At 37.7% G+C, this 22,938-nt stretch overlaps 1 protein-coding gene across 8 annotated transcripts in view; it reads left to right on the top strand.

Annotated features, from left to right (window-relative positions):
- Positions 1 to 22,938, top strand: part of FRYL (FRY like transcription coactivator) — a 257,372-nt gene that overhangs the window by 104,621 nt on the left and 129,813 nt on the right. For all 8 annotated transcript variants that reach the window (XM_035704622.2, XM_035704639.2, XM_035704578.2 and 5 more), the window contains 2 exons: positions 9,822 to 10,021; positions 22,488 to 22,541. In XM_035704622.2, coding sequence (XP_035560515.1) covers positions 9,902 to 10,021; positions 22,488 to 22,541 — 174 coding nt within the window. In that variant the 5' untranslated portion in view covers positions 9,822 to 9,901. The remainder of the gene's footprint in view (positions 1 to 9,821; positions 10,022 to 22,487; positions 22,542 to 22,938) is intronic.

Genomic DNA, 22,938 nt, shown 5'->3' with positions numbered 1-22,938 from the left:
ACAGGCAGAGGGAGAAGCAGGCTCCATGCAGGGAGCCCGATGTGGGACTCGATCCTGGGTCTCCAGGGTCACGCCCTGGGCTGAAGGTGGCGCTAAACCTTTGAGCCACTGGGCTGCCCCAAGGAATCAGTTTTTTTTTCCAACTAATTTATGAAGTTCTGCATAAGCCTGGAAGAATAAGTGAAAAACAATAGCTGAGAAATCACTGAAGATGATGAGTAAACAGGAGTATTTGTGCCAACAGATAATAAAACCTAGAAAGCTACAGTAATTAAAAGGAGATCCTGGTATAAAAACAGATTTTTAAAAATTTGATTGTGATTATGTTTTACCATCTCACCATGATGTTTTTACATTTGTTATTATGAGACTGTGGTTTCACTCTATCATTGTTAAATTTGTTATCGAGAAGGGCATAGCAGAATATCACTCCTCAAAAAGACCAGTACCCAAGCTACAAGTTAAAGTGACAGTCCAGTACATATAGGCCTAAGAGCTTTCTTCTGCCTACATTGTAGGCCTAATTCACTTCCAATCCCTTTCCTTTTTAAAAGATTTTCTTCTCCTGGCACCTGGGTGGCTCATTTAGTTGAGCACCAGACTCTTGGCTTCCTCTCAGAATGAGGGGGGAAGCAAGCCCCGCGTGGGACTCTGCACTCAGCGGGTAGTCTGCTTGAGATTCTCTCTCCCTCTGCCCCTCCGCCCCTTGCACACATGCATGCTGGCTGTCTCATCAATCAATCCATCCATCCTTAAAAAAAAAAAAAAAGCAATTTCTTTTCCCAGCTTCCCCACTGTATGTATATAACCAAGTGGGGCAGAGCATCCAAAAGCAGAATTTTTGTTGTTGTTGTTGTTTTAAAGATTTATTTACTTAGAGAAAGAGAGAGAGAGAGAGCATGTGTGTGTGTGTGCCAGGCAGAGAGGGAAAGAGACTCTCAAGCAGGCTCCCTGCTAAGCATGAAGCCTCACATGGAACTTGATCTCAGGACCCCGAGATCATGACCTAAACCAAAATCAAGAGTTGGGTGCTTAACCCACTGAGCTACCAGTGCACCCTCTCCCAAAACCAGATTCTTCTTCCTTCTTCCTTCTTCCTTCTTCCTTCTTCCTTCTTCTTCCTTCTTCCTCCTCCTCCTCTTCCTCCTCCTCCTCCTTCTTCTTCTTCTTTTCTTCTTTTTTAAGATTTTCTTTATTCACGAGAGACACAGGTAGAGGGAGAAGCAGGCTCCCTGAAGGGAGCCCGATGTGAGACTGGATCCCCGGACCCCGGGATCATGTCCTGAGCTGAAGGCAGACCCCTGAGCCACCCATGCATCCCAAAACCAGATTCTTAATGAGCAGAATAGAAAGCACAATTTGAGTATGGATTTAGTTTATGAGTGAATAAAATCAGTGATAGAATTTCAGTAAAGGAACCCAGAAGAATTGATTAAATATTAGGGGAATAAATGTCTTTATTGAATATCACTCCAAATAAACTCCAGTTGGGTGACAGATTTAAATAGGAAAAATATAACTAAGTAAAAAAGAGTTAAAATATAGGTCAATACCTATCAATGTGGGAAAAGCTTTGTCTTTTTAGTCCTTTTTATGGAAATTGAAGATGCCACCAAAATATTTGATTTGGGAAGTACTTATTCTAAACGAATAGTATGTTAATAATCTGGACCTTTAAGGAAAAAAAAGGGGGGGATTTTCAAAATCTGGTGATTCTGGAGAAAATAAAACCACTGATCTGAAAGTTCTTAGAAGCTCAGGACCTAGGACGCCTGGGTGGCTCAGCGGTTGAATGTCTGCCTTTGGCTCAGTGATCCCGAGGTCCTGGGATCAAGTCCCGTGTCGGGCTCCCTGCATGGAGCCTGCTTCTCCCTCTGCCTGTGTCTCTGCCTCTCTATCTGTGTGTCTCATGAATAAATAAATAAAATCTTAAAAAAAAAAAGAAAAAACTCAGGACCCGGAGTTCGTATTTCACTCCTGTGTGACAAGCGACTTTAATTAGAAGTCAGTTTCCTCATGATAAATGACTGTAACTTGAAATAGTATATTCTAGATCTAGTTCCTGCTAGGAATTTTACCAGCTGGTTGTTAAACCCTTGATGGCTTAAAATCAGCCAAGATGACTATATTTACACAATGGAATCGGCAAATGCTATAAATCAGGACACTTTTTAAGAGACGTTTACCAGCCTATGACTTGAAATAAGAATAGTTTTGTAAAAACTACAGAGAACAAACTGATGGTCACCTGAGGGGAGCTGGGGGTGAAGGGGGAAGTAGGTAAAGGGGATTAAGAGGACAGTTGTCATTGTGATGAGCACTGAGTAGTGTATAGAGGTGTTGGGTCACTGTACTGTACACCTGAAACTAATATAAACCATATGTCAGTGATACTGGAATTAATATAAAAACTTAACAAAAAAATAAAGGAAAAAGCAAAATAGGTTTATTAGGGTAACATGAGACAATATGCAAAATGCCTTGATGTATTAAATAATGTTTCATTTCTGTCAGAAATACAGTGTCTGGTATTGGTTTTCTTCATGTATGAAGAAATTTTGAGGTTACCTCACCCAACAACACACTGTGTGTGCACTGAAGTCGTCAAATAATGCTTTCGTATTGCACCTCTCAGCACCCAGCGGGTGCATATTATTTCTCTCTCTTTATCTCTTCTTCAGATATAGTTGCTTCCAAATGTGCCGCTCTTCTCTGGATAGTTTTTTGAGAGCTTGTACCAACCTAAGTGGCCTCACTGAAAGTTGAAATTTGCTGCTATTCCCTGATACTGATTTTGCTGGCTTTGTTTCTACTTGCAGTCCACCATGTAACCTGATTTGTGTTTTTGACATTTTATTTTTAATTGACTTATAATCCGTTTCCTTTCTCTGAGCTTGATCCAAGCACATTATTGTTTTAAGCTTTAGCTTGAGCTGTTGTTTGTTTTGACTCTTCCCAGGCATCTTTGGTTCTGGCTGACAGGGATAGAATGGGCTTTTCTTTCTGTGTTATAAAAAATAAATAAATAAATAAAAAATAAAAAAATTAACAGACTGTATTTTTTAGAGCAGTTTCACATTTACAGAAAATGTGAACAGAAAGTACAGACAGTTCCCGTGTACCCCTTTATCCTGCTCTCCCCAATTATGAACCTACTTGACATATCATAATCACCCAAAGTCTTTAGTTTACATTAGGGTTCACTCTTTGTCTCGTATATTCTATGGGTTTTGACAAATAGTATGATGTTTCCATCTTTACAGTATACAGAAGAGTTTGGGGTTTGTCAGAATCACCAGTGCTCCCCTCTTCATCCCTTTCTCCCTCCAACCCCTGGCAATCTCGCATCTTGTTACTGCCTCCCTACTTTGCTTTTCCCTTAATGTCGCATACCAGGAATCATTAGCATGCAGTTTTTCAGACTGGCTTCTCTCACTCAATATTACGCATGTAGGTTTCCTCTAAGTTTTCTGGCTTGATCGTTCATTTTGTTTTAGCATTGAACAATGTTCCATTGTCTGGATGTACCATAGTTTGCGTTTCCATTCACCTACTGAAGGACATCCTGGGTGCTTCCAAGTTTTGGCAGTTACAAATAAAGCTGCTATAAACATCCATATGCAGGTTTTTGTGTGGCCGTATTTTTAAACTCATTTGGGTAAATAAACACCAAGGAGCATGGTTGCTGGGTTGTATGGTAAGAGGATGTGTGGTTTTGTAAGAAACCTCTAAACCATGTTCCAAAGTGCCTGTACCATTTCATATTTCCACCAATGAGGAATGAGAGTTCCTCTCGTTCTGTACCCTCACCAGCATTTGGTGTTCAGTGTTCTGGATTTTTGGCTATTTTAATAGGCATGTAGTGGTAAGTATAAGTGTTAAGTTATTTTTTTAAATTTCATTTATTTATTCATGAGAGACACAGAGAGAGAGAGGCAGAGACACAGGCAGAGGGAGAAGCAGGCTCCATGCAGGGAGCCCAATGTGGGACTCCATCTGGGTCTCCAGGATCATGACCTGGCCGAAGCCGGTGCTAAACCGTTGAACCACCCTGGCTGCCCTCATTGTTGTTTTAATTTGCATTTCCCTGAAGACAGATGATCTATCTGGAGCACCATTTCAAATCCTTATCTGTCATCTGTATGCCTTCTTTCTTGAGGGGTCTGTTCAGATATTTGGCCCATTTTTAAAAATTGGGTTATTTTCTTGTTGACTTTGAATAATTCTTTATATATTTTGGATGCCAATTCTTTATCAAATATGTGTTTTGTAAAGATTTTCTCCCCATCTGGTCCTTGTTTTTTCATTCTCTTTACATTGTCATTTGTAAATGACTCCTCTTCTTTCTCTTCTGCCTATGGATGTCCAGTTAGTTATTCCAGCACCATTTGTGGAAAAGTCTCCTTTCCCATTGATTGCCTTGGCTTCTTTGTCAAAGATCAGTTGACTTGATTTGTGTGGGTCTATTCCTGGGCTCTCTGTTCTGTTCCACTGATCTATTTGTTCTTTTACCAATACCACACTGTCTCTTTAACTTTATAAAGTGAGCCTTGATGTTGGATAGTGTAAGTTCTCCAGTTTCTTTGTTCTCTTTCAGGATTGTGTTGTCTATTCTGGGTCATTTGCCTCTCCATATAAACTTTAGAATCAGCTGGTTGCTATCCACAGAAGAACTTGTTGGGACAGGCTTGCTTTTTTTTTTTTTAAAAAAAGATTTTATTTATTTATTCATGAGAGACACAGGCAGAGGGAGAAGCAGGCTCTACGCAAGGAGCCTGATGTGGGACTCGATCCCAGGACCTTGGGATCATGCCCTGAGCCAAAGGCAGACGCTCAACCAGTGAGCCCCCCAGGCATCCCAGATAGGCTTGCTTTTTAAACTGAGAATTTTGGTTTTGCTTTTTTTAATGCAGAAATAGTTTTTTACATTTGTCCTTGTTCCAAGGCCATTTACCTCATACGTTTTTTTCCCTCTTTGGGTGGCCATCAAAATTTTTATTGTTAGCCAGTTTAAGTAATAATAATAATAATAATAATAATAATTTTAAAAAGATTTATTTATTTGAGAGAGAAAGAGAAAGTATGAGTTGGGGGAGAGGAGGAGAAAGAGAGAATGGAGGTGGGGCTCAATATCACAACCCATAAGATCATGACCTGAGCCAAAACCAAGAGTCAGACCCTTAATAGGCTGAGCCACCCAGATGCCCCACAGAGTAAGTAATACTTATAATAGTAAGCAGTTGTATGGAACTTTGTTATATTTCTGCATTTCTATACATAAACATATGCATGTACATATATGAGGTTGTGACTGACTATAAAGTAACAATCTTTATTCTTAAAGACCTGTTCTTGGGCATAAGGATGCTGTAGACATTTTTCACAGACTCCACTGGGATCTTTTTAAACTATGTCTACCTGCCCCCACCAGTCCCTATCTGAAATATCCCAATTGTTGAGAATCAATTTATATTTTGAGAGACGTTACTGTTGAGAGTGCTTGTATAAGAACAGTGGAGGCAGAAAAAAAAGTCTGAGAATCAATGCTATAAAGTAATAAAACCAAACATGTCTCATTTTAGAGGTTATGTCTCTTCTCACTTGTCTGCTCTCTTTGAACTTAAATTTATTTTATAAAGGTATAGGAGTCTTAAGAGCATGAAAAACATAATTATTTTAGTAAATATGCTAAATATAGTGCTATATAGAATTAACTGTCTAAAAATACAAAAATAAATGATTTTTTACTTGTACTTTATCCCAAAGAAAGAATAGGCATGCTAGTTTATATTCCCATATTTTAATTATTCAGGTCTTACTTTATTCTCATTATTAGCATTTAGGGTTTAGCAGATATATATTCCAAGGGTGTTTAATATGACATTGGGTTTTTACAATTTGTAATTCAATGCCTGAGTTGTGTTCTTAAGAATTATGCTCTAACAGTTTTGTCTTTGTTCTCTCATAAGCTTACATAAAGTTTTCAAAATTTCATGATAATATGTAGGGAAATACTGCTACTTTACATTTATAAAATATTTAATTCAAGTGGTCAGGTGATGTCAAATTAATCTAGTTATGTGGAAACTAGTCTTTTCATCTTAGAGTGATCACCCTGGTTTTTTTAACTATTAGCAGAATATGAGAAAAATTCACACATCTTTATTGAAGCTGAACATTATAGTGAAATACAAAATTAGGGGGAGGGAGACCACTTTGAAAAATGTTATCTAATTTTTACTTGTTTAAAAAACATTAGTGAGGCAAAGTATTTTAACTTGTTCACATCTTTTATCTAGTTTTCAGTTTGAGGGTGAGGGTCTTTTTCTAACTGACTTCATTAGTGCTTTCTGGATGGAAGTAAATTGATTAACTCTTTTTTATGCTGCAGATAATCTTCCGGCCTTTTAATTTTATTTTGGTTTTATATACTTACTGTCTTATGACCTTTTTGCACTTAATTCTATATATTGAACATTTTCCCATGTCATTCAGTATTTTTTGATAATGTCATTTCAACAGTCTATAGACCATTCTGTTTATTAGATTATAAAGATGATTTATTTTGCCAGTCCATAACATCAACATTAGATTGTTTTATGACCTGAAATTTCAATCAGTAGATTTGTTCTGTGTTACTTTTTGGTAGGAGTAGTCAACCAGCATTCATGAAATATTAAGAAATATAATTGAAATAAATTAATTTGTTTGATTTTATTTGATTTAAAAATCCAATAAAGATCGGATCTTTTTCCAAACTTGAAATATTTTTATTTTGGAAGGTAGTGTAGATATTTGGAAGAGAAATCTTTATTTGGAAGACAGGTGCAGGTTTTCCTAAAATTTTTGGCTTTATTGGCAAATTTCAATTGGCAAATGTGCAATTTTGATATGTAGGAATATTTATTTATGCTTAATTTATACTTTTTAGGAAGTATAAGATGGTAAAGGCAAATTATTTGAGAGGTCATTTTAACTAAAGTTTTTTTTTCTTTATTGAAGAAATTATTAAAAATAATGTCATTTAAAAAAGATTATACCTCATCCATATACCTAGAGGTTATACCTCACCTAGAATATAAGTACCAAGTCTATTACAAGGTGACTTCTTTGGTCACTTTTATTGTAAAGTAAACCCAAGGAAACTTTGTAATTGTTATGATCTTATAAATCTTATTTCAGGGCTTACAAATCTTATTTATTTTATTTTATTTTTTTTAAATTTTTATTTATTTATGATAGTCAAACACACACAGAGAGAGAGAGAGAGAGAGAGGCAGAGACATAGGCAGAGGGAGAAGCAGGCCCCATGCACCGGGAGCCCGACGTGGGATTCGATCCTGGGTCTCCAGGATCACGCCCTAGGCCAAAGGCAGGCGCCAAACCGCTGTGCTACCCAGGGATCCCTACAAATCTTATTTAAAAGAAAAGATATATTTTGTAACCATGACCTTAGGTCGAAGTCTTGAAAATATTATATCTTCCTTTTTATGTCTCAAATGTAAATTAAACTTCTGAAAATTCTGAGTAGTTGTTGTTTTACTATTTTATGATTCCCTAAAGTTATCCAACATAATATGGATATAAAATATAGAGTTCTCTTAATGATCCAAAATAATTTCTTTTAAGATCTCCATTTTGCACAAAAACAGTTAACAGATTCTCTCTTTTATAATACACAATGTTGGATCATGAAACAGAGTAAACAAATAGGTCATTGTTTAAAATAAATAGTGTGTACTGTGTTCAAAGGACTGTGAATTTTTGTTTTGAATTGTTCTTATTATATAATTTTAGTTCTAGAATACAATACATACTATATTTTAATTTGTGATACAAAGATATTAAGTTTTAGGCACAATATTAACAATTTGTAATATTCTTTAGATTAGTCACACATGATGCTTAGATATTAAAAATAATTTTTCATTTTCATTTTGGAGGAAAAATACTCCATTTTGTGGAAAATAAGTAAATAAAGGTAATGACTAGGGCATGAAAGGACGCCAATTATTTGGAAATGCTGTCTTTCAAAAATATTTTTCTTAATTTGCAGTTATTTTTTCTGAAGTAACTGCTGTAATCTGACTTTATTCCTTTCTAAAATTTTTTTTTAAAGTTATCACAGGTCACTTTTATTTATCTTGGCACACTGTGTTTGGTAGAGTACGGTTAGTTGCTTTTTGTTTCCTTGATAGAACAATTTATGATTTTGGAGAGTATATATTTAGAATAAATTTGTTGTACTGCAATTATGTACACACATACAAATAGATATTTCGCATTCGATTGTGTTCTGCTTCCCCCTTCATGGAAGGGTTTGCTTTGAGAACAGCATACGAAAGGGCATTACTTGGAGATCAGGTTGGGGTAGAGAAGTGCAAACTTGCAGGTTTTCAATGAATAGTCTAGGCCACAGGGGATGACATCAGCTGTAGTAGGAGAATGGAAGGGTCTGTATTAAGCAGCTAGCTGAAAGAGCGAGGTGATCAGATAAACCACAGATGGAAAGCCAGGCAGTCAAGAGAACAAAACCTATGAAGATTAAAAGCGTGTAGCAGTCAGCGTGTGCTCTTTTTGTGCCACAGCTGGTGCAGTGTGTTATTTGCCAGGCACTGTGACATCCCTATCTGAATAAATGGGACCCCTGTCCTTTGTATGATTACAACGAAAGTCCTACAAGTCATTGTTCATTCCTTTCCTTTACCTTGATGCCAAATTCACTAACATGTGACAAATGTCAGGTCCTCTCCTCTCCTGTGCCATTCCATCCTCTTAGCCTGAGGAAGGATCATCTCACCTGCACCTGCATAGTGGCTTCCCTGGTTCTCCCTTTGCCCTCTTCCCATCCATTCTCTTTTGGGAGGAGCCTGAGAGATCTTTGAAGAGAAGCCAGATCCTATCCCTTTCCAAGTTAATACTTTCCACTGAATTTTAATTTCATTTAGAATAAGATCTGATTTTCCTACAAGGTTTTAAATCCCTGACTAATGATCTTGACCTTATCTCAAATTACCCATCACTCCTGCCTGCTTCTTCCCTTGAGCTGCAGCCACACTGGTCCTTTAGTTTATCAGACAGGCACACTCAATTTAGTGCTTTCTGTTCCTGGTGCTTTGCCTTGCTGCCTCTTTTTCATCATCTGGATGAGTTCAAATGTAGCTTCTTCAGCCTTTTCATGCTCATGCTTTCCAAAATAGTATCTATCAATGCCAGTCTCTATTTCTTATTCACATTTGTTTTATTTCCTTCATTACATATAACTTTTAGAATTCATATTCATTCATTCATTATGGATTTATTGTATACCCAGTATACGCTAGACATTGTTTTAGGTACTTGGGATTCATTGATGAACAAAATGCACAGAAGAGAATCCCTTTTCTTAGGAAATTCACATTAGTAGGATCAAGAGAAAAACAGTACATAATAAAAAAACACATAGCTAAATTATAGTTGGGCAATTTGTTAGAAAGTAGCAAGTGTAATAGACAAAAATAGAGTATTGAAATACAGATTGGGAGATCGGGATGGGATTTAGGGACAGGATGCATATTAAATAGGGTGGTTATGGGACACCTGGGTGCCTCAGTTGGTTAAGTGTCTGCTTTTGGGCCTGGGTAATGATCCCAGGGTCCTGGGATTGAGTCCCGCATTGAGCTCCCCACCAAGTTTCTCCTTCACCCGCTCCCCTTGCTTGTGCTCTCTGTCAAATAAATAAATAAAAACTTTCAAAATAAATAAGTAGATAGATAGGGTGGTTATGATGGGTCTCATTATTGTGTTGATAATTAGAGTTCTTTTGTTTCTTTTACTTTTAGCTTCAGCACCAGTCAGCAAAGTGAATAAGTACTGTGCTTCCTCTAACTTTCATTCCACTTTGGGAAAAAAGAATATCATCATGTCAAGCATTACAATTGACCCAGATGTCAAGCCTGGTGAATATGTCATCAAGAGCCTCTTTGCAGAATTTGCTGTTCAGGCTGAAAAGAAAATTGAAGTTGTAATGGCTGAACCCTTGGTGAGTAGAGGTGACCTATAAATCTGAAATATTTTCTTAACTTTTGTATTAACCATTATAATACAAAATGTCCAAAGGGAATAGAGTACTTGGGAAAAAAAAGAAAAAAGGAAACCAATCTGAATAAGCTACATACCGTATAATTCCAACTCTACGATATTTTTAAAAAGGCAAATCTATGAAGACAGTAAAATGACCAGTGGTGCCTGGGGCTGGGGGTGGATGAATGAATAGGCCCAAAAAAGAGGATTTGTAGGGCAATAAAAATCCTCTGTGTGATTCTGCAGTGGTGGACACATGTCATCGTGCATTTGCCCGTACCCACCGAATGTACAACCCCAAGAGTGGACCGTAATGTAAATTATAGAACTTGGATGATGAAGAAGTGTCACTGTCGGTTCATCAGTGGTAACTCATGTACCACTCTGGTGGGGAGGCTATGCAAGTATGGCATGGGGTATATGGGAAATCTGTACCTTCTACTTCATTTTGCTGTGAACCTAAAAGTGCTCTCAAAAATATTAAGTCTTAAAAACTAAGAGAGAGGTTAGTAACATGGTGATCTAGAAAGCTGTAATGACTTTAGAATCCACCTTGGTAAGTTACTGCAGGTCACCAAAGAACAGAAATGGATTTCACCAGGGGGGAATTGTGGAGACAGATAAAACATAAGAGAACATAAAGGAAAATCTAGAATATTCTGCAAGTTGATGATATGGTAGTCACCAAACTTCTAATAAAAGCAATAAACTTATTTTTAGACAGATAGTGCATGAGACATACTTACGTGGTGAGAGAAGTTCCATGTGATTAGAGCTTACGGGTGGGAGGAAGGAAGAAAAAGACTGAAAACAAATGCTTGAGTCAGATTCTAAGGGGTTGGAAAGATGTTGTGAGAGATAACACAGTGGTTGGACCCTCGCAGGGAGAAGAGATTAAAGGCGGAGACTAGAGGGGCGCCTGGCAGGCTCAGTGGGTAACGGCATGTGACTCTCAATCTCTGGGTTGTGAGTTTGAGCTCCATGTTGGGGGTAGAGATTACATTTAAAAAAAAGTCTTTAGGGATCCGTGGGTGGCGCAGCGGTTTAGCGCCTGCCTTTGGCCCAGCGCGTGATCCTGGAGACCCAGGATCGAATCCCACGTTGGGCTCCCGGTGCACGGAGCCTGCTTCTTCCTCTGCCTGTGTCTCTGCCTCTCTCTCTCACTGTGTGCCTATCATAAATAAATTAAAAAAAAAAAAAAAGTCTTTAAAGGCAAGAGACTACCATTTTACTATTGTATATAATTCAGGCTGGAATGAAAAGAGTCTTGAATTAGGACATTAACAATGGATGGGCTTGGAGAAGAAAGTAAGGTAGATAAATAATGGAATTAGTAGAACTCAACAAATGGGAGTAGGTGTTTTGAGGGAAAGTGAAGGTTAAACGTTCTTTGCAGTGTTAGAAGAGATGATATTAGATAAAGAACATGAGACTATTAATGGGGTAGGAAAGAAGAATAAGATAATTTTTCTTGTGTGTGTGGTAAACTTGAGATACCGGTAATCTAAACCATGTGGAGTTATGTTATTGGTAGCTGGGAATTTTTTGTCAGGGACCAGAAATGGTGACCAGAAGTAGAGATTTTGGCATCATCTACAAGAGGGTGATAAAGCCGAAAGAGCAAATGATAATCAAGAGAAAGAGAGTCTAGAATAGCATTGTTATTGTCAAATGATATAGAGAGGCAGGGTACGATGAACACTGAGAGAAGTTACTGGACTTGGGAATTAAGCAGCCTGAGAGCAGAATTAGGGTGATACAGCTTTGGGAAATAACTTTGGGAGTTTGGAGGGGCTGCATATCACCGTGTCGGTTAAAAGCAGAACGATCATAATGAAGATGGAAGGTGGAGGATGGAGCAGCTGGGTGAGGGATGGGGGACCCAGGGGCTTACTTGAGTGGCAGCATGAGGAGTTTGGCACAGAAATGGCTTCTGAGCCTGTATGATTACTCACTCTGCTGTACTTCTAGGAAGGAAGGAGTGAAAGGAACAGAAGACAGACTAGGTGATGACCTAAGAAAGGTGGGAAGTTGAAGGAGGTATTGTTCTGTGTTCTGAAGTCCTACTTCACTAAGAAAATTAACATTGCTAAGATTGCGAAGCCCTTTGAGTGGGTACGTGCATGGCTTGCGAGTGAATTTCCTGCTGTCCTTACGTAGAGAAGAAACTACTGTGAAGAAAGCATCTCTGCCAGATGTGCTTGCAGTCTAATAAATAATCATACGTAAGAGATCATTAGCGAAAATGGATGTTTTAAAACTGTGCCACTGACTGCGTTCAATTTAAATCATTCCATAGTTGCTTTCTTTGTAACAAATTAATGATTTTGGTTTTATCAGTGTGTATATATTTACAGCATGTATGTAAAGTTCTGCCTTAGAAATAAGGATTACAAGAACTCGTAGATATGAATTAATGATCATGAAGCTTGATTATAAAATACGCTTGATCTATAAAGTGTTATTTTCTTCATCAGTGGTCTGTGAATTACTTGATGCTGTGCTATGCTAACCTGCTTAACCAGCATATAGTAAGAGAGGGAAACACTTAAAAACAAATACATTAAAAAAAAAAAGCGACTAGTTGATAATACTGCGTAAAATTGAAATTTGCTGAGAGTAGAACTTAAATGTTCTCCCAAAAAAGGGTACATATTTACAGTGATGGACGTGTTAACTCAATGTGTATATACATCAAATTATCAACATTGTACTACACTTTATATTATACTTGTGTTTGTCGATTATATATCAATAAAACTGAAAAAAAATGTTTATGAAAAATTTCAAGTTTGTATAAAAGTACATATCATAGGGTAATGAATCCTCCAAGACCCTTCCCCTGGCTTCAACAACTTTTTTTTTTTTTTAAGATTTGATTTTATTTTTAAAGGTTTTATTTCTTTGAGAGAGAGAGAGAGTCAGAGTCAGAGCATGAGTGGGAGCGGGAGGAGCAGAAGGAGAGGGAGAAGCAGACTCCTCACCCCAGGGTGGGACTCGATCCCAGGACTGTGAGATCATGACCTGAGCCAAAGACAGACACTTAACTGACTGAGCCACCCAAGGCGCCCCTAAAGATTTTGGTTTGTAAGTAATCTGTATTCCCAACATAGGGCCCAGACTCCCAGCGCTGAGATCAAAAGTCACACCTTCCACCGACTAAGCCAGCCATGTGCTCCTGCCTTCAGCAACTTTGAACTCACACAGCACTTAAAAAAACAAAAACAAAAACAAAAAACTACCTATTTTATAAAATATTTATTTTATAAAAATAATTTAGTTAATAGCAACACATGGTATCGTCCTGTCAGCTCTCAAATATTATGTATTCTTAAAGGAATTTTATTTTGAAATATAAAGTTCTTGAAGGTAAAGGCATTAAAAGAAAATATGGGTGAAATTATCTAACTTGACTTGAGTTTATAAAATGATGATTTTGTATCTTCTTTCTCTTTCTTCCAATGCCATTGTCATTGTCCTAATTCAGAGGCAGCTTCACTCATATTAGATCATTGCAATAACCAGTAAATAAGTGGTTTATCACCTTTCTGTTTGCCTTGCTCTCACCCGACTTTGCTTCATGTAAAACAAATATTGGGACACCTGGGTGGCTCAGAGGTTGAGCATTTGCCTCTGGCTCAGGATGTGATCCTGGTGACTGGGGATCAAGTCCCATGTCGGGCTCCCTGCATGGAGCCTGTTTCTCCCTCTTCCTGTGTCTCTGCTTCTCTCTCTCTCTGTCTCTCTTATAAATGAAATAAAATCTTAAAAAAAAAAAGTCTTTAAAAAAATAAATATTATTACCTTTTTCCTTTAAAAATCTTGCTCGCTTTTTGTTGCTGTGGAATGAATTCAAGGTCCTGTGGGTCATTCCAGCCTCTTCATAGTCTTCTCACAGTTTGTGTAATGTCTCATGATTCTCTTATCCTGATGTGTGATATGACACTTAACGAATTCTCTATATATTCTTTTGTCCTGGTGTGTTTGCCCTCATTTTTCTCTTGATCCAAAATACTTCTAAGTCTTCTGTATTTTACGCCTGTACTCATCCTTCCAGACTTCCCACATGTTGCCTCTCACGGAGCAGGCCTCTTCAAGCTGTACAAATCTTTATCATACTAATTTTTCATACTCGTAGATTCTGACATTGTCCTATTAATTGCTTGCATGTTTATCTCCTCTGATGTGAGCTACTTGATGATACCAGGAGCCAGGTCTCCCTTACCTTTCTGTCTATAGCGCTGCCTATGGTGGTAGATGCTTAGTAAAGATTTGTCCTTTAAGTTGACTTTAGCCTTAAAGAGCATCACTGTGGCCTGTGCCCTTTGTCCTTCCATCAAAACATAATACTGTCAGTGCTCTAGCTGGAGTGTTTAATAGTCCTTTCATAACAGCCTGATGCTGACTATGTTTTTTTTATCCTGTAATTCTGTAGCTCTTTTCAGAGACCTCTGCTGTGTAATCTGAGATGATAAAATTTGGTGAGTAGTGGTGAGGATTCCATCAGAAAATTGGTGTTTTTACCCCACCATTGTACTCAGAGAGGAGCAGCACTCCCTGCTTACTCTTCCTGACATACCAATGGTATATGGACTGTAGCAGCCAAGGACAAATGGTACCCAGGGTCCTGGGATCGAGCTCAATTGCTTTGTAGGAGAACAGTTACTTTAGCTGTTCTCTCATTAGACTTGTAGCCTCATGAGTTCGGGGATTGTCTTACATTTTGCTCATGGTTGTGTCTCTAGAGCCTAGAACTGTGCCCAGCATACTGTACACTCGGTAAATCATTTAGATAAATGAGTGAATGGCTGTGTGGATGAATAGACGCCTGACTTTTCCCCTTGCCTATTTAGGACTAGTTCTTGTTTGGTGAAATGTGTTGGTTGGGCTTTTCCATTGGCTCTTTACCATCTCCCCTTCTCTCTGCCTTCTTGGTGTTAAGTCTTCTAAAAATTCTTTTACTGTTGTCCTGGTCATGGTTTAAGAGAGAATGGAGGCTATGTGTGTGTCCAACCTACTCTCTTTAATTGCAGATTCCTGAGCTATTTCCACATCAGTGTTATGCTACCAAAATCTTTTCAATAAATGCTCTGCTTTCCCTGGAGGCTACATGTTGCTGTTGGTACTCTACACGTATACTTGTTAAAGAATCAAATTAGAACATAGAAGGATTGTAGCCTTTATTTTATTTATTTATTTTTTAAAGATTTTATTTATTCATGAAAGTCACACAGAAAGAGAGGCAGAGACACAGGCAGAGAGAGAAGCAGGCTCCATGCAGGGAACCTGATGTGGGACTCGGTCCCAGGACTCCAGGATCCCACCCTGAGCTGAAAGCAGATGCTCAACCGCTAAGCCACCCAGGTGTCTCGGATTGTAGCCTTTAAATCATTGCTAGTTTTTTTTTTTTTTAAAGATTGATTGATTGATTGATTGATTGATTGATTGATTGATTTGAGGTGGGGGAGAGGCATAAGAGAGGGAGAGAGAGAATCCCAAGCAGACTCTCCGCTGAGCACAGAGAGCAATGCAGGGCTCTATCTCATGACCTGGAGATCATGACCTGAGCCGTAATCAAGATTAAGATGCTCAGCCAACTGAGCCACCCAGGCGCCCCTCATTATTAGTTTTTTATATTATTATGGAATAATGATGTTATAAAAAGTGGAAATAGTTCTGCATTTTATATAACAAAAGTAATGACTCTTGCTTCCATTTTGGCTCAAAATAAACACTGTCCACAGTTTTTCAGTTGATTATTTTTCATGTCTGTTACCCAAGTCTGTAGTACCTGCCACCTTTTTTTAAGGCATAAATGGGAGGTTTTATGTGTGGTGTGTGTGTGTGTGTGTGTGTGTGTGTCTTTCTGTACCTAGATATTTTTAGCAATGTAAATTGGAGATTGTTCTATATTACCCTGTATAAATTTGTCTCATTCTTAAGAGTTGAATATTATTTTAATAAAAGAATGTAACATGTTTTTACTAGTTCCTATTGATAGGCCCTTTGGGAGCTACTTTAATTTGGAGCTACTGTGAAAATAAATGCTGTGGTAAATGTTCTTGCACAGGAGTCTTTGCATACATGTATATGTAAATACAGAGAATAATTTCTATTCTATTCAAGCATTTTTAAATCGTGTACCTTTTCAAAATGTCATATTGGAAGATACCACAACTGCTTGAGCAATGATGAGGGCGTCCTCAATCACACTTTAATTAAATTGAGAGGTTAGTACAGAGTTCTTGATTAGTAATCTATATTTAGTGCAGTACACTTCTGTTTTTGTACTTAAGGTAACTTGAGCATCCTTTTGCATTTTATTATGGAAAAAATATTACCACCACTTCCAGGTTTAGGGAAAGCTCAGTGAGGATTCCAGATCTTTAGAAATCTTTGAGGAAGCATGAGTTTGTTGAGAAATAAAATATGTAAAGATAAAACAGTATGTAGGTGTTTTTGAAAAGTTTATTGCTCTTGATTCTGCTTGGCCATTACTCTAATGCATAAACATGCTTTCCAAGTCATAAACCACTTAGATCAGCAGTCCTCAAAATATCACTGAAGACTTTTATTTTATTTTTTAAGATTTTATTTATTCATTCATGAGAGACCAAGAGAGAGAGGCAGAAATACAGGCAGAGGGAGAAGCAGACTCTATGCAGGGAGCCTGATGTGTGGGACTCGATCCTGGGACTCCAGGATCATACCTTGGACCAAAGGCAGGTGCTCAACTGCTGAGCCACCCAGGTGCCTCTCACTGAAGACTTTTAGACTTACAGTGTAAAAGGGGCTGACATGAGTGAGACACGAAGCTGCTTATTGTCTCCTCCAACTTCTCATTTTTTAGATTTGATTTATTTATTCATGATAAACATAGTGAGAGAGGCAGAGACCTAGGCAGAGGGAGAAGCAGGCTCTCTGCAGGGAGCCTGTTGCGGGACTCCATCCCAGGACCCTGGGATAACGCCCTGAGCCAAAGACAGACGCCCAACCACTGAGCCACCCAGGTGCCCCCCAACCTCTCATCTTAAATCTATAGTTCACATTAGGATAATAAAGGTTCTTTATTTAGCTTCCTATTTTTCAAACTTTTAGAAATAGTGTTCTGTGGAACTTGCTACAGGACTTTGTGCTTTACTTAAATTTTAGAGCTAATTGGACATGTATATTGTGTAGAATCATCATTTTGCATTGTAAATGATGTGTATCTTGGTTTTAGAAATACAAAACTTGTTCTGCAAGATAATCACCTAAGTATGCTTAGCCTGTGAGGGCCCAGGTGCCACAGACATGCCAAAAACCTATCCTTGTTAAGAAAATAAAGTGCCACAGGTGCTTTCCTGATCCCACTTAAATTAGTTGGAGACAAGTTTCACTGGACAGTTTTTACGTTTCAGTGGCAAATACGTTTGTGGGTTTGTTTTCGTAGAGATGAGTAATGAATGACAGAAGGAGATGGGACTCTACCGGAAAAAGAAGCTTGAAAATATATGTATTTCTAAATTCTCGTTTCTTTCATAGAAAGGTGATATTCCTTTTTCTTTGATACATATTTAATATTAAAGTTTAATTAAAAAGCATAACAGTTTAGGAAATCATCCTAAAAATCTCAACAAATAGTCATTGTATGAACATAATTCCAGCCATCTCTTATATTCAATAGGTAAGCTAGGTGAGTATATTTGGGGTCTCGAGCAGGGCAAGGCAGTAGGAAGACTAACGAAAGGGATCATGCTGTGTATGCTATTTTAAGTTAAACTAATTATGTTAAATTGTGTTTGCATTAAACAGAACAAAAACTGAAACTAGAATGATTTAATTTCTGAATTCAGGTAATGCCTTCTGTTATAGAGAGAATAGTTCTTAAATCTTTAAAGTTAAGTGTAAAGAAGCAAATATGCTGTCATGCATGCATGGAGGTTTGGTGACAACTAGATTTGAAAATGAGGAAATTAAACCACTTCTTCACAATTCATGATTTTGTTTAGTTACATTGTTCTTTCTCATATTTTAAAACATGTCTGTTCTGTAGCCATAATCTTCATGGTTGTACCATCCATTGTTCTAAGCTTAAGTGGATTTGCTGGATGCCACCAAGCACAGGAAACTCAAGAATAACCCTCAAGTTTAAGAATGAGAGGAAGTAATCTGCATTCTTTGTAGAAAACTCAGAAAATAAAAGTAAGCTGATGGTACAACCACAAAACAACCTCTTATTCTGTTTCTTATTACTAGTGTGTGGTAAATATATTTCTAGAGCTGTAAATGTATTGATGTGTATATACTACCATATATACATTTTATCCTTTTATAAGAGTATTATATCAGTCATTCTCTAATTTGATTAATACATTGAAAATGTTTTCTCAGTCTACAAATTTAGTTCTACCTATCACTTTACTGGCTACACAATACTCTAATGTGTAGCTGTACGATGATTTTCTGACCCAAATTCCCCATTGTTGGGGGATGTTGATGTTGCTTCTTTTTTAAAATTGCTTATTTAATGCCCTTCTATAATGTCTTTTGTGAATGTGGGACTCCCCCCTCCCTGCCCCAGACATATTCTTTCTTTGGATCAAAGAGGAAATAAAATCTGAAGTGATGTTTTTATTAGTTGTTAGGATTCTCCAGAGAACCAATAGTGTATGTGTGTATAAAAAGAGATTTATTAGAAGGAATTGGCTCACATGATCCCCAAGGCTGAGAAGTCCCACGATCAGCAGTGGGCAAGTTGTAGACCCAGGAGAGCTAATGGTGTTAAGTTCCATTATGCAAGCCAGTTCGAGAAGAGCCCATGTTTCAGTTTGACGTGGAAAGAGAGGTAGGGCTAGACTGATGCCCCAGTATAGTCAGGGAGGAGTTCCTTCTTACTCTGGGAAGGGTCAGCCTTTTGGTTCTCCTCAGGCTTTCAACTGATTAGATGAAGCCCACCCACATTAGGGAGTTTCATCTACCTGCTTTACTCAGTCTACCAATTCAAATGTTAATGTCATCCCAAAACATCCTCACCCGGAAAATGTTTGACCAAATATCTGGGTAGCCTGTGATATAAAATTAACCATCACAGTAGCCAGTGCCCATCAAAACTTCTTTCTGACTAGGATTTTCTTTGTTCCCCCACCCCTCAGCCCATTGCAGCATAGTATCACAACCCATTCCTTCACCCCTTTGTTTTCTACTGAGTGGAGACCCCTTTATGGCCCAATGACTGACTGACTCCTCCCTCCCTCCCTCTTCTTTCTTTCCTTCCTCCCTTCCTTCCAAAGAGAGAGAGAGAGCTGGGGGAGCCCAACGTGAGGCTCAGTCTTCTCACCTTCAGATCATGACCTGAGCTGAAATCAAGAGTGGGATGTTTAACTGACTAAGCCACTCAGGTGCCCCTCACCCCCACCCCATGACAACTTTTCTGTATAACTTTAGACAGTGATCTGGGCTGACCTCTTTCTGGGTCATTTCTTCATATAGCAAGGAGTGCACATGCAGGTGAGAGAGGGTGGAGAGAATTTACTATCAGTGATGTTCCCCAGACCCATTGGTTGAAGGGTAAAGGACCTGTACTTTCCATAACAAGTCCTTTGAGCCCTCGTTGGTTCACAATTTTTGCTTGCTCATAGTAGGAACTCAGTATGTGTTTTTTCATCAAACAAATTAACAGAACAAATGGAAAGTTAAAAAATAAAATAAAATATTCCACTACTGTTGTGTGCTGAAGGAAGACGCAACACTAAATTGGAAGCTCTTCCTGATGCCATTTAAATTAATAGGAAGCACACACTGAAAGGTCACCTCATGAAAGTATTGTGTTTCACTGTCAATACACTGTTTCTTTCAGTAGTGCTCTTTTCCCTTGGCTTCTGTGATGTGCAAGTTGAAATGGCACAAAAATCTATGTAGTAAAAACTTTCCACTCTCAGCCCCCAACCCTCTCCTCTTCCTAAATAGTTTCTTTTCCCACTTGCAAACACATATTTTTTTTAAAGAGGTATTTTATATGTAGTCAAAAGTGCGTGCTTGTGTGTGTGTGTGTGTGTGTGCTATGCACTCATTATAGCCGATTTTTCCATGTTAATACGTACAGAACTGTACCATTCTTTTAAAAGTCTTTATGGTATTCTATAGATGTATATTAATACAGACAGGGTTTTATTTATTTCTAATTTTGCTTTTGCAAATGAAGCTGTAGCATATATTCTTTTTTTTTTTTTTTTTTTTTTTTTATGATAGTCACACAGAGAGAGAGAGAGAGAGAGAGAGAGAGAGAGGCGGAGACACAGGCAGAGGGAGAAGCAGGCTCCATGCACCCGGGAGCCCGACGTGGGATTCGATCCCGGGTCTCCAGGATCGCGCCCTGGGCCAAAGGCAGGCGCTAAACTGCTGCGCCACCCAGGGATCCCTGTAGCATATATTCTTTTATGAACATCATTTTGTAGATTTGTGACTATATAAGACAAATACTTATAAGTGAAATTTTTCCTGGGTCAAAGGATGTATACATTTCAACATTTTGGCAAATATTGCCAAATAGTTTTTTAAGGACATTGTTACCTATTGACTTTTCATTGGCATCATTCGAGAGTTCTGTTTAGTAGGTAACCTCACCGACACATTGTGCTATCAGACTTTTTGAACTTTATAGGGCTGATAGGTAGTATTTCTTTGTGTTTTTAACTTGTCTTTCTCTTGTGGGTGAGGTTAAGTATATGAACAGACATTTATGAGTTCTAAACATTTTCTTTTTGTGAACTGTCCATTGATTCTTTGTATAGTTTTCCTGTTGGATTGTTGGTTTTTGCCCCAGTGATCTGTGGGAACTCTTTGTATATTATGGAAACTATGCCCTTAGTCTAAATTGCATGTCCAAAATAGCCAAACCATGGAAGGAGCTGAAATGTCCTTTGATAGATGAATGATAAAGAAAACTGAGATACACAATGGAACATTACTCAGCCATCAGAAAGAATGAATACTGACCATTTTTATTGACATGGTTGGAACTGGAGGATATTATGCTGAGTGAAATAAGTCAGTCAGAGAAAGACAATCATCATATGGTTTCACTCATACGTGGATTATAAGAAATAGTGAAAGAGATTATAAGGGAAAGGAGGGAAACAGGAAAAATTAGAGAGGGAGACAAACCATGAGAGACTCCTAAATCTGGGAAACAAAGAGTTGCAGAAAGGGAGGTAGTGGGGAGGATGGGGTAATTGGGTAATAGGCATTAATGAGAGCATGTGATATGATGAGCATTGGGTGTTGTACTATATGTTGGCAAATTGAGTTTCAATTTTTAAAAATCTGGGTTTTTTTCCTATTTTGTCATTTGACTTCCTTTTTTCGTGTTATTTTAACTATGCATATACTTTTTCTTTATGTGGTTGAATTTAATATTTTTGTTTTGCTCTTGCATTTGGTGTCATATTTAAAAAGATCTGAGCTTGTTAAAAAAAAAACTACCATCTTTTAGGACTTCTTTTTCTTCTAGTGTTTTAGTGTTTTTATTTCTCATGTTTAAGTCTTTAAAACATTTAGGATTCACTGCGGTAATGAGCCCATTTAATTTATCCTTAAGAAAACCTAATTGTCCCACACAGTTTGTTAAAACTTTGCCTCAGTGTTTGAATTTCTACCCTTACTATTTTCCCATGTGTATTTGTGTGTGTTTTCTTTTCTGCTATAGTGATCTATAGTGTTGTAAGTTCTTATTATTCCTGATCATTTCTCCATATGAACATTCTATTTTAAGAAATGGATCATATTAAATTGATAGAGTTTAGGGAACATTGATATCTCATGTGGTTGAGTGCATAAATGTTAACTGAGTTTTTCAAAACTCACTTCTAGGGCCTCTTCTTATATCTTTTTAGTTAATTGACTTTGTTTTATGAACTTGATTACTTTCTGTACACCGAATGACTTCCAAATGTATATCTGCAGGCTAATCCGTCCCATGTTCTTCAAGCCCCTATTAGTCAACATCTTCTCTTTTGTGGCTTACAGGGACTTCAAATTCAACATGACCAAAATACATCCTTCCACCCAAACTTTGTCTTCCCATTGTGTTCCCACTTTCAAAGGATGGTACCACTATCCATCCATCCATGCACAAACTGGAAACCTAGGAATCATCCACCAACATTTGTTTTCGGTCCCCTGTGGGCACCTCCTGCCTTGACCCCCAATCATGTGATTACTCTTTGGGAGGTTATCATGGAGAGAGAGCTGTGGCTCTGGAGCCACACTGCTGGGGCTTGAATCCTAGTTGTGTGACCCTGGGGAAGAGGGAGTCTTACCCATGTTTAAAACAAACCTAATTACAGATGAAAACAAAAACAATTAATGAATCTACTTATCATATATAAGATTTCTAATATTTTGTATATGTGCCTTTTTTTTTTTTTTTTTTTTTTAAACCACAGGAGAAGCCATTGTCTAGATCTCTTCAAAGAGGTGAAGATCTTCAGTTTGACCAGGTATGCCAATTTTGGAGGGATATTTTTTCCTGAAAAGAAAATGTTTATCCTAAATCTGGTCCAAATACATCCAATATTAAGAAATTATTTTGTTTGTGATTCTTTTTGTCATTACACATTAGATTCTGTCTGAAATTGGTTGTTTTTTAACAGAGTAAATTGAAGGAGCTATTAACTGTGAGCTTTATAGTTCATGGAATGATCTGTGAACTTGATTGGTTTCTCTTCATTTAGCATCTTAAAACTTTTTTTCATTGGTAATCTATGTGCCCTTTGAAATTTTCTTAAAATGTTTCCAATTACATGCCTCAATCTTTCCTTGTGTACCAATCATACAAATTTAACAGAATAATAATTTACCTTTTTTTTTTTTAAGTGAGAGAAGAGGGTGGGTGAG

The sequence above is a fragment of the Canis lupus genome, chromosome 13 (assembly GCF_003254725.2).
Source record: "Canis lupus dingo isolate Sandy chromosome 13, ASM325472v2, whole genome shotgun sequence".
Lineage (NCBI taxonomy): Eukaryota > Metazoa > Chordata > Mammalia > Carnivora > Canidae > Canis > Canis lupus.
The sequence above is the reverse complement of the archived record's forward strand: the minus strand, read 5'-3'. Positions and strand labels throughout refer to the sequence as shown.